We start from the raw sequence: 12,545 nt of genomic DNA, 5'->3' as shown, positions 1-12,545 counted from the left end.
AGCCTCTCCATATACATTGACACATGTTTACTTTAAATAGGATTAGGATGAGAGGATTCTTTACATTTGTCACCGATTCTGCTGCTCAAGTTGAAGGTACACAAATTTGCATGTGCTTAGCATTTAGCTTATGTGTTTTTAATAATATCACTGAAGTTATTTACCTAAGAAAATATGTAGATCCCTTTCCATGGAGAGCTCCTGTGAGTGCTCAGTTATTGGTTGATCTCCTCGAGATAGCAAGTCTTTGTGGGCACATATATTCTAATCTTTTTTTGCTAATTATTCTTTGTGAAGAAGAGGGTGTTGTTTGGTTCATACATAAGTGAGTATAAGGGATCTTCTTTTTGTAATAAGTTCATTCCTAATGTGGATATATTTATATTAAAACTCTCTGTACGTGATTTGTTCTTCGATGGTGGAGAATACATTCTGTTGGGGTTTTATAAGGTAGATCTTCATAGGATTGTAGGCCCTTGCAGCCCAAATTGTATAACTGTGTCTTTCTTAGGCTATCGAGAGCTTATCGACGATTGGTAAGCTATTGGGCACATGGTCGTAATGACAACTATATGTATAGCTTTTTGAGACCTACCCGTACACCTATCCATGAGAGTATATCATCTATTGACACGTTATGTTAAATATTATAATTGTATGATTGTAAAGCTCTTTTATCTCAAAAATCCAAAGTTTTTAATGGGTTTCTATGTTTTACCTAGGTACAGGTTAGTTTGAGGATAGAGCTGGCAGTTTTGAGTATAGGCGTTGTCGCCAGCATGCGCAGGACATCACGTAGACGTTGCCTTTTTTACAAAAGAGGCTTTATGTCTGCAGTACACCAAGATTCTGTCACACCATCTGATTCTACTTAGATATATTATATCTTCCAATTTAGGATCATTGTATATGAGTTTTTTTAGTGGTCCTTATATAGGTTATGATGACCTTCATATTTGAAATGTTTTGGTTACCACATTTTAGTATACTCTATTATATTCATGAGATATTTTGGTGACCACTATATAGCTTATGGGGTCGTTGTATATGAGTTTTTTTGGTGGTCCTTATATAGGTTATGATGACCTTCGTATGTGAAATATGTTGGTTACCACATTTTAGTATAGTTTATTATATTCATTAGAATTTTCGGTGACCACTATATGGCTTATGGGGACTTTTGTATATAAAGCATTTTGGGCACCACATTTTTGTATCGTTTTCAAATGTATTGCTTTTTGTGTATAATTTTCATTCATGATTCTAATTGTCATTTTGATTATTTATAAATTTTTCAAGTTAAGAGAGAGAGAGAGAGAGAGAGAGAGAGAGAGAGAGAGAGAGAGAGAGAGAGAGAGAGAGATGATGAAATCTACGAGAGAGATTGGATTACATATTGAATTGGAGTGGATTTGTGCCTATGTCCAACCTATCGTCTTGGGATGGATCCAATAAATTAGTTGTTTTACTACACTACAATGAAGACACTGCATAATTTGTTTACAACTTGGTGATGTAAGTCAAGTTATGATCATTGATGTTATGATACCTATCATTCGTGTCCCAAAGTGTAAGCTTTGGAAGGACATTGGCATTGGATGGTAAGGTTGCTATGGGATTGTATAGAAGACGGGAGATAGATACGTGGCCCAATATGAAAAGGGAGAATATTCACATTCCAATTCGTGAATGATGAAGTAGCTCTATTTGAGCATTTGAGTGAAAGTGTCCTCAACTCTTCTATGGGTGAGCGCTACAAAACATTAACATTCAAATAATTTACCTTAATTAATTTTTAGACAACAGAAATAAAAATTCGTTATCTTGGGTGCATATATTAATGATAAGCCGCACATATATTTATTCAGATGTGGAATCTTTTACTGTTATATTAGAATATGCTGGAATACACTCCTAATTTTGTGCACTATAACCTAAATGATATTATAATATTTTAATGCTGCGTTTATAATTTTTGGGATTTTAGACGATCATAAATAGGCTCATTAAATTACAACACTCGCTCTGTGTGCTCGAGTAGCCATGGACGAGGCCAAGGATGCAGCTGGTACACATGACAGGGACGACGACGAGCAGCAGCTGGGCCCCATGGTGGGACCCGCCCGCCCTGCGCGCTCCAAGCGTCCCCTGGGCTTCGAGCGCGCTTTCCTGGATGCCCTCCCATCTGCAGCCATGTGAGTGCATGCTTTCAAACACCACCAGATGAGAGTGAACTAGGCTTTGATTATCCTTTTGATTTCCCTTCTTTGGAAAGGTACGAGAAGAGCTACATGCATCGCGATGTGGTGACCCATGTCGCTGTCTCCGGCGCCGAATTCTTCATCACCGGAAGCCTCGATGGTACCCTGTAATGTTTCAATTTCAGTATGTTATACACTTTGAATAGAAGGAAACAAGTGTAAAAAACACTCCTGTCCTTGGGAAGATGTGTGGAGGATGGTGGTAAGTGTGGGGGAGAGGGTGGCCAGTGGGACAGATGGATCCACGTTACCGAGCTGGTGATAGATGTGGTGCGAGTAAACCTCATCTAGGTCATGATGGAAGTGGACCTGTGTGTATGATGTGGGTGGTGGGGGGGGTGGGGAGGTGTGCATGAAAGGCTAAAGGTGAGGTAAATGTGATCAGCTCTGATGTGAGAGCCTCTCCTCTGTATGCTGACTCCCACTGGTATCCAGTCACGTGTAGTAAGCGCCTTTCGGGAGTTTGATGTGTCTCTGCGTAGAAGATGATATTTCTGCTTGTAATAACCTCTTGCATCCCGATAGAATGCACAGTGGAAGATGGAAAGTGGAAACACAGGAGAGGGAGTGTGAGAGAGAGATGGAGAGGAAACACAGGTTTATACCTGCTCCCAATATCACCAAACAAGAATACTGAGCAGGAGGGGAGAAGGCCTCAGATGTGAGGGACTGCGGCAAACCATGCTAAGCAATGAAAAAGGAGTGAGGGTATGCCAGCTATATATATGCCTAGAAGTAGGCAGCCGACCAGCTCATGACTAGGGAAAAAACCTCCATGACTAGGATAAAAGGTGCCCAACTCCATAAAATGGGGATAAAATATGGGTAAAATAAGTGAGGGGTGACCAGTCCCTCTAGCTAACATGGTCAGCCCTAGAGGCTAAAATAGGACACCACAGGAAGCTAGCAACAAGGAGATGATGATGTTTAACACCCCCTCTCAGCATCGTATGTTGAGTGAACTCCAAGAAGCCAGAGATGCCGTCCTTGACCAAAGATGAAAGACTGCAAAAACAAGTACTAGGAAAGCTCCACAAGCAATCTCTTTAGCAAATCAGCTACAAAAGCAATAGAACAAGCTGCCAGGTACACCGCTCCTCTGGAAGAAAACAACCATGTAGGCTGCCCAAGTGTAAGAACACTCCCCGAAGTCGTATGTCGTGTTTTCAACCTGGAGAAAGTATGAAAAACCTCAAAACCAACCAAGATCAGATCTTGAAGATAATCAATCTTGGGAGAAGCAGGCTGCTCCTCACTAGAACCCCCTGAGTCTATCTGCTCAAACTCTGTAACAAGAGTTGCCAAATGCTGAAAAGAAGCATCCTCTGGAAAGGTCAGCATTGCAAGATGTAAAGGCTCTGTAGAAAAGATGGGGTCTATCTGCTCAAACTCCGTACCATGAGTTGCACAATGCTATACATAAGCACACTCCACTGAGGTGGGCATTGCCATATGAAAGGACTCCACATCCCCCTCTGAAAAAAGATGTCGTTGTACTGGTACAAGTCCAACCTGATTTTGATCCAAATCCAAAAAACTCTGGAATTACCACTTTGCCCCAGGCACGGTTAGCAACCATAGATCCAAAGCATCCCACTGGGTCCAAAAAACCATCCTCCAAAACAACAAACCTGCACACCGCATCAAACCCAATGTAGAATTGGTAGGGGGAGGGGCATCCTCAGAAAGCATCACAAAGAGAGGCAAAGGTAGACTCCTCACAATGAGGAAGGGAAGTAGGAATATAAACTGCAATGGTAACAAATTCCTCAAGAGCATCACTAAGAGCAAAAGACTCTTCCATAAGTAGAATCAGATCCCAAGAATCAGCAACAAACAAGTGATCCATGTGAAAGGATCACACCACATAGGCAAAACACCCTCGTTTCTCTGCAAACACTGCAAAGAACACAGGCTCGGACAAAATAAACTTTGCACAGGATCTCTGAAAAGATCACTACTCTCCTCCAAAATCTATAAACTCCGTCATAGAAGAAAGTCTCCATGGATACAAAATAGCTCTCGAAACGGATCCTCAAGTGAAGTAGCTGGAGAAGGGCTCCCTCTGAGTGTAGAAAACTCCTTTGGGAAGTAAAACGCAGCCAAAACACTGCTGTCCAGCAAAAAACAGCACTCCATCGCCAACAGAAGGCAAGGAACATGAAGAAACCGGGTAACTGTGCAGGCCAGGAACAAAACACAGTATAGATGCTCCAAAATCAGCAAAATGCTGACTGAAATAAGAAATTCAACGTCCTTCTCAAGTACAAAATTGCCACCAAAGCCACAATCCAAACAAAACCCCCTCTGCAAGTGATCTGTTTCCATTGGAGAAGAAAACACAGCCAAACAAGGAGCTACAAACCTGAAAATTCAGGCCAACCATGTTCCACACCTCGTATGAGGAAAAACGTTGAAGAGAAGGTACCTTCGGGTCCAACGGAAGGAGCCCAGGTGAAGGTAGAGCTACTAGCAAGATCTATTTAGAAAAACGCAGCAACCATGGCTGCAAATCTGAAAACGCAGAGGTATTCGGGGCATTAGATAGGGTTGAATTTGGTAGAGCATAAGAGATATGGTACCACCAAGCCTCAGATCAGCAAACAACACCAGAAAACCTGTAGGAGAAAAAATGCAGCAAGTATGCTGCTGCTGTCCTGCACAGAACAGGCGGCCAGCACTATAGGGGGAAGTAGATGCTGCTGAAAAATGCTGCAAAACTGCTATAGAAAACACCTGGAGAAAAAATGCAGCACTCCAAGGTGCTGCTGCCCTGAAAATAGAGCAGTCGACAGGTGAAAGGTGAATCTCAGGGGTCAAAACCTGTAAAGGATGACCAATAGCTGCAATGGAGAAAACGCTTGGAAGAAGTAGGTGACCAGCAGCAACTCTGAGAAGAAAAAACGAAGGAGGGAGAGGAGGGAGCATCCAACACTGTTCTTCACCGGCACTCTGATACCACAATAGAACGCACAGTGGAAGATGGAAAGTGGAAACACACGAGAGGGAGTGAGAGAGAGAGATGGAGAGGAAACATGGGTGTATACCTGCACTCAATATCACCAAACAAGAATACAAGTCCCGTGCAAGAGGGGAGAAGGCCTCGTATGTGAGGGATTGCAACAAACAATGCTAAGCAATGAAAAAGGAGTGAGGATATGCCGGCTTTATATATGCCCAGAAGTAGGCAGCCGACCAGCTCACGACTAGGGAAAAAACCTCCATGACTAGGATAAAAGGTGCCCAAGACTCCATAAAATGGGGATAAAACATGGGTAAAATAAGTGAGGGGTGACCAGCCCCTCTAGCTAACATGGTCAGTCCTAGACACCATAGGAAGTCAACAACAAGGAGATGATGATGTCTAACACACCTTCCCCGGTGTCAAACCCCCAAAGGATCTCCTCGTAGAATGCTCCTGGTACAAGACTCGAAGTCTGCAAACAAACCAAACAAACATGACGGGGGTGCAGGCCTGACTCACCTTCCAACCTTGACAGCCGTGGGCAAGCCCACAAGACTTGGCTGTCCCCACACTGAGCCACGAGTTGAGCTAACCAGATGGACGTACCGACTAATCTCTACCTCGTGACGTCCCATACCACCACGAAGCTACCCTCGCGGGCCTCGAGACTGCTGCCGGCCTCGGCTGCATGAAGCAGGTGCACGTCTGCACTAGATCCAGGCTCCTGACCATAGAGCTCTCACAAAGACACGCGAGACTCTATATGACTAATGACTAACCTTGGCCACCCTTTTATAGGCTCTTGGCCGGTTATCGGGCGTCCACACTTGGGTGCTCACCCGTTAGTCTATCCCTAACTCAGCTCGTCAATCTGCCTGCCTAGCTCCAAGCTTCCCCAACCTCGAAGCTAGTCTTGTGTGCGTGTAGCACACGGTAGATACACACTGTGCACATGACATACTCCCCTTCCTCTAAGAGCTCACTCCTGAGCGCTCACTAAAAAGCCAGGGTAATCTCTTTGAAGAGTAGTCAATGTCTCCCATGTAGCGTCCTCCTCAACGCGATCCTTCCACTTGATCTTGTATTCTGTGATGAGCGTATTGCGTAATCTTCTTTCACGAAATCCAAGAATCTTTTCAGGTTCGTGTGGAACAAATGTCATGTCCTCGACTGTCACGATTGTGACTTAGTTCATTATACACAGTCTCCTCATGGTTACAGATACTGAAGTGACATGATTACAGAGGACCCCTACACTTGGATGGTCACGACTATTCGCTCTAGAGACATGCCTCTTCATCAAGAGCCACACTCCTTCGACGACTGGTCACACCCCTTCGCTCTAAGGTTGCAACTCTTCACCCAATGGTTGCAGCTATTTGTCCAAAGGATGTGTCTCTTCGCCTAGAGTCATGACTATTGGTCATGGGATGTGTCTTTTCATTCGTGTCCCTTGAACTCCTATATAAGGAGCCTGTTGTATCACAGTTTCAATCAATCAATCAATCAAACATCTGTGCTCAAGTCTCTCGAGTCTACTTTCAGTTTTAGTCTTAAATACACAGATAAGTGGATGAAATACTAAGTAATAACAGTAATCCTCACAGTGGTATCAGAGCAAAATTTTTCCCGGGCCTACGGTTGTGAGCCTCTCACCCTCTCTGCTCTACTCCCCTACCCGGTGTTGTATGGAAGCAGAAGAAAGATGGAACCTACACTTACGAGTATGAGGTAACCCTAAAACTTCTTTACTAATTACACATACATAAGACAGATACACAGATGTGTGTGTGTGGCATACCCGGTATGTGTGCGGAGGTGACTTGCCGGTAACCCTTTGTGTGCCTTTTCATCGGGTCGTGCCCTTTCATGCGCACTTCCTCCATCAGCGTTGGTGCCTCTTCATCGCATGGTGCCTCTTCACCGCAGCGCACCTTTTCCCAAGCGATGGCACCTCTTCGCTATGCCCCATGGTGGCTGCGCACCTCTTGGCCGCTTGTGCAATAAGCGCTAAGTCCTACAATTCAGCCAACGCAGCCCTTCGTGGGTTTAATAAAACGGCAGCCTACCCAGCCGGCCAGCCCATTAATTAACTTGGGCGGCCCCTTTTATTACATTACGTGCCCTTTCGATAAGTCAAAAAAAAAAGGCGAATATGGGGCCAGCGCAACGAATTAGTCAGCCGGCCAACCCATTCGCTCCTCTCGCACGCTGTTCCAGGGAAGGTTCTGTCACGCCAGGGAATTCTCTCCACTCTGGCACACATTCACCTTCTCAACCAGGCGTCCAATGGAACCCAACAGCAATCAGCCAGAGCCTTACATCTCGTACATAGACAAGGTCTCGGAAGCCATATTGCCCGAAAATTCTCGCCCAGCCCCGGAAATAATTATTATACCCGATACACCCACACCGGAGCCCGCCCCATTACCCGAACCTGTTGCAGAACCTGTTCCAGCTCCAGTTCATGTACCGGACTATTTATTATACGTCAGTCACTGCCACGCCACTCAGTTACAGGCGTGGGTGATCTGGCATATTTACTTGACGTGTCCAGCACACCATCTTGCTCATTACGAGTTTATTTTGGGACGGTACCCACATCTTGCATATTCCTTGGACGAGTGCCGTGTGGATGCAGTAAACCGGATCATCTTGCTTCAGCCCTTGGTTCGAGTATACAGCGAGCTCATTGTGCGAGATTACACTCCATTAACCCCTGCAGAGACACCTCCTGTCGACGAGGTGGAAGACTACGAGCCTTCGGAGTTAGGCTCCAATTTCTTAGCAGAATTGGGAGACGATTCACTGTCACTCTCTCCTCCAGCAGTACCACATATTTTACCAGCTTCTCCGCGCTACTCACTCTAGCAGATCCAACATGCCATCTATCTCAGAGGAGGAGGGCCAGCAGCAAGACGAGCAAATGCAGGCCATTACATCATTACGCGAGCAGATGGAGACACTTCAGCAGACTTTTTCGACAAGTCTCTCTACCATCAGCAGACGACTCGACCAGTTGCAGCGGCCCCATCCAGCGCGCACACCAGCCAGTGATCCACAACCATCTTCTTCAGAGACTTCGGTGGCAGAAAATGAAGATGAACCAGATCCAGCTGCCGAGGTAAACAATGCAGAACTCCAACTTCTTTATAAAATATTTACTGCTGCACAAAAAAAGAAACTCGATGTTAAACTGCCTGCCTCTTATAATGGTCGCCGCGACAAGCGCGTGCTTGACCAATGGATATTCAAAATGGAGGTATATTTGACCAATACCGATTTGGTCGAAAGCAAGAAGGTGGCTTTAGCCAGTTCACTACTCAAGGATACAGCACTTCTATGGTGGCAACGACGTGTTGCAGATGGTAAGCACACTCCTACTTGGGATAAATTCCGGCGCGCCCTCCGCAAGGCCTTTGAACCTGCCAGTGCGGACTACCATGCCCGGTCTGCTCTCCGCTGCCTGAGGCAAACAGGATCCTCAGCCGCGTATATCACAGAGTTCCAACGTTTAACTCTGGAAATTGAGAGCCTCAGCCCCGCTGACAAGCTACACAGCTTCATCGATGGGCTTGAACCCAACTTACAGGAAGATGTGCAGAAGTTTAACCCTCTCACCATAGATGCTGCCATTGCCTATGTAGAGCGCCTTGGAGATCTACGACGACAACCCACGACATCCTTTTTTGGCAATCGGTCCTCAAACAGTGCTCGTTTCTCCTAGAACAATCGCAGAGGAAATTTATCTCAACCTGAGTCTCCATATTCCCAATCCTCTGGTCAGCAATCTACTCGGCAACAGCCCTTTCGGCCTAGATTTTCAGGTTAGGCAGTAGCCTCACAAACAGGATCCTCTTCCAACAACAACAATCGGAATCGAGGACGCAACTGGCAAGGTCACCGACCCAACAATCGTCGCAATTTTCGCCGCGATATCTCAGCAGGTCAGCAAGCCTCTACATCGGCACCTTCAACCTCTCAAGACAACCCTCCAGGTCTTTGCACAATTTGCAATGGACCACACAGGTGGTATGTGTGCCCAAAGCGTAATTCTCGCCAGAATTCCAACATGGAATGTTGCCCAGAAGGTGAACATGGACATCCTCATCATCCTTCTGCGCCAGAAAAAGGCAAGCAGGTGGTTCATGCAGTGCGAGTTTCTAAAGTTGTCAGTGCTTTAATGTTAAATGCCCACAACCATACTTCAGTGCCTATTAACCTTTCCAATCAAGTTTTGAGCTTATTGGGATTTATTGGCCAGCATCCTATCAATGTTCTTGTTGATAGTGGATGCTCAACTAATTTTGTGGGAACTACTCTCGTCAGCAAGTTGCGATTACCTACTCAGCAGAGTGCGGAAGTTTTCCAAGTGGAACTTGCAGATGGTTCTTTCTTGCATTGCAGTAAACGGATTCAGCAGTTGCATTTTCAGATTCAGGACTATCAGGATCAGCTGAATTTCTCTATTATGCCTTTGTCACACTATGACATGATTCTTGGACAGTCTTGGTTATATGAGTATGATCCTTTGATCAGCTTTTGAGATCATTCCATTCGACTTTATCATAATCATCGAGAAATGGAATTACGAGGTCTGTTTAATTCTAAGCCGATTACTGTGGTTTTTGCTATGCAAGTCAAACGCTTAGTGCGTAAACGCGACAGCACTTCTGCCTTAGTTATGTTGCGAGAAGCAGAAGACAATACAGTTGACCAATCGGAATCCTCGCCATCAGATATTTCTTATTTACAGCAGCCCTTCTTTCAACCTTATATGGATTTATTTCCTGACGAGCTGCCAACGACATTGCCTCCTCGACGTTCTGTAGATCATACGATTGATCTAATCCTTGGACAACCACCGCCAGTTCGAGCTCCTTATCGAGTTTCTTATTCAGAGTCTCAAGAAATTCAGAGACAATTGGCAGAGTTGTTGGATAAAGGTCATATACGTCCAAGCAAAAGTCCTTTTGGTGCTCCAGTTTTATTGGTCAAGAAGAAGGATGGATCTATGCGACTTTGCATTGATTATCGTGTCCTTAATAAGCAGACAATCAAGAATAAGTTTCCCTTGCCTCGCATCGATGAGCTCTTTGATCAGTTGCTTGGTGCGAAGGTATTTTCGAAGATTGATCTGAAGTCAGGCTATCATCAAATCAGGATTCGAATTGGAGATGAGTATAAGACAGCTTTCAGAACAAAGTATGGACATTATGAATTTTTGGTCATTCCTTTTGGGTTAACCAATGCCCCAGCTACTTTCATTACTTTGATGAATGACATCTTTGGTCCTTACTTGGATAAGTTTGTCATCGTTTATCTGGATGACATTTTGGTCTTCAGTAAGACTTTAGCAGATCACAAGCAGCATTTGCAGATTGTCTTCGAAGTACTCCGTACGAATGTCTTGTACATCAACAAGAAGAAGAGTCAGTTTTTCAAAGCTCATGTGGAATATCTTGGACACATCATCTCTGGACATGGTATTGCAGTTGATCCTAAGAAGATAAAGGTCATTGTTGATTGGCCTTTGCCACTTACAATTTCAGATGTGCGATCTTTCTTGGGATTAGCAAATTTTTACCACACCAAGGTTCATAAGTTCTCAGATATTGCTGCTCCTTTGACGGCCCTTACAAAGTTAGATACATTGCACTGGTCACTTGAAGCTGAAAAGTCCTTTAATGATCTTAAGCATGCGTTGACAACTACGCCTGTTTTGGCTATTGCGGATCCAACTCAGCCGTTTGACGTCATGACAGATGCTTCGGATAGAGCATCTGGAGGCGTTCTTATGCAGAATGATCGTGTTATTGCTTTTGATAGTCATAAATTTTCGGCTATTCAAATGCGATATCTCGTTTATGACAAGGAATTTTTGGCAATTGTTCATGCTTATAGAACGTGGAAGTATTATCTTCTTGGTGCAGATTCAGTGGTTAAGACAGATCATCAGTCTTTGACTTACATCTTTACTCAGCCAGTGATGAATCCTCGTCAAGGACGATGGGTTGAATTTTTGGCGAATTTTCACATGGCAATACTCTATGTTCCTGGATTACAGAATGTGGTAGTAGATGCTTTGAGCCGCATGCCTCGAGCTACGAACTTTGCTATCTCAAATGTGCAGATGGAGATTCCTGCATGTTTTAAGCATGAGTATTTGACAGATAGAGACTTTGGAGATGTCTTTCGAGCTCTCAAATCTCTTCATCCTACTGTTGCAGAAATGAATATGTTTGCCGCATATACAATTGCAGATGATTTACTTTATTACTTAGATCGCATTTCTGTTCCTCACAATGGATCTTTGCGGAAACTCCTTATTCAAGAGTATCATGAAGTACCCTTTGCAGCTCATCCTGGAATTAACAAGACATATCGTCTGTTATCAGCAACATACTTTTGGCCTCAGATGCAACAGGATGTTATTAAGTTTGTTAAAGCTTGTCACTCTTGTCAAATTATGAAAGCTTCACGACAACTTCCTCAAGGATTGCTTCAGCCTTTGCCAGTTCCTCAGGAAAGATGGGAAAGCATAAGCATGGATTTCATCACTACTTTGCCGCGTTCGCAGAAAGGCAATGCTCAAATTTTAGTAGTGGTTGATCGGTTTTCCAAAATGGCACATTTTATTCCTTGCAAGAAGACAGTTTCTGCTCCAGATCTTGCAGCGTTGTTCGTACAGTATATTTTTAGAATTCATGGATTGCCAAGATCTATTGTTTCTGACAGAGATCCGAAGTTTACTGGACATTTTTGGACTTCCTTATTCAAATCTCTTGGTACGAATCTCTTGTTCAGTTCTGCTTATCATCCTCAGACAGACGACAGACTCTCATTTAATCACATGGGTTTTATTTTAAATGGGAGGGAATGTCATGATTGTGACTTAGTTCATTATACACAGTCTCCTCATGGTTACAGATACTGAAGTGACATGATTACAGAGGACCCCTACACTTGGATGGTCACGACTATTCGCTCTAGAGACATGCCTCTTCATCAAGAGCCACACTCCTTCGACGACTGGTCACACCCCTTCGCTCTAAGGTTGCAACTCTTCACCCAATGGTTGCAGCTATTTGTCCAAAGGATGTGTCTCTTCGCCTAGAGTCATGACTATTGGTCATGGGATGTGTCTTTTCATTCGTGTCCCTTGAACTCCTATTGTGTATCACAGTTTCAATCAATCAATCAATCAAACATCTATGCTCAAGTCTCTCGAGTCTACTTTCAGTTTCAGTCTTAAATACACAGATAAGTGGATGAAATACTAAGTAATAACAGTAATCCTCACATCGACATCTATGATT

At 44.1% G+C, this 12,545-nt stretch overlaps 1 protein-coding gene across 2 annotated transcripts in view; it reads left to right on the top strand.

Annotated features, from left to right (window-relative positions):
• Window positions 1–1,895: 1,895 nt before the first annotated feature.
• CYP71 (cyclophilin71) overlaps window positions 1,896–12,545 on the top strand; it is a 46,793-nt gene continuing 36,143 nt past the window's right edge. Inside the window, exons 1-2 of one of the 2 annotated variants that reach the window (XM_086800905.1) lie at window positions 1,896–2,195; window positions 2,276–2,361. In XM_086800905.1, the coding sequence (XP_086657031.1) occupies window positions 2,044–2,195; window positions 2,276–2,361 (238 nt within the window). In that variant the 5' untranslated portion in view covers window positions 1,896–2,043. Of the gene's footprint in view, window positions 2,196–2,275; window positions 2,369–12,545 lie in introns of both variants that reach the window. The other variant, XM_086800906.1, reaches the window with a different exon arrangement.

The sequence above is a fragment of the Cibotium barometz genome, chromosome 7, assembly GCF_041138505.1.
Source record: "Cibotium barometz isolate CiBa-2024 chromosome 7, ASM4113850v1, whole genome shotgun sequence".
In the NCBI taxonomy this organism is placed as follows: Eukaryota; Viridiplantae; Streptophyta; class Polypodiopsida; order Cyatheales; family Cibotiaceae; genus Cibotium; species Cibotium barometz.
This window is presented reverse-complemented; position numbering and strand designations above follow the sequence as displayed.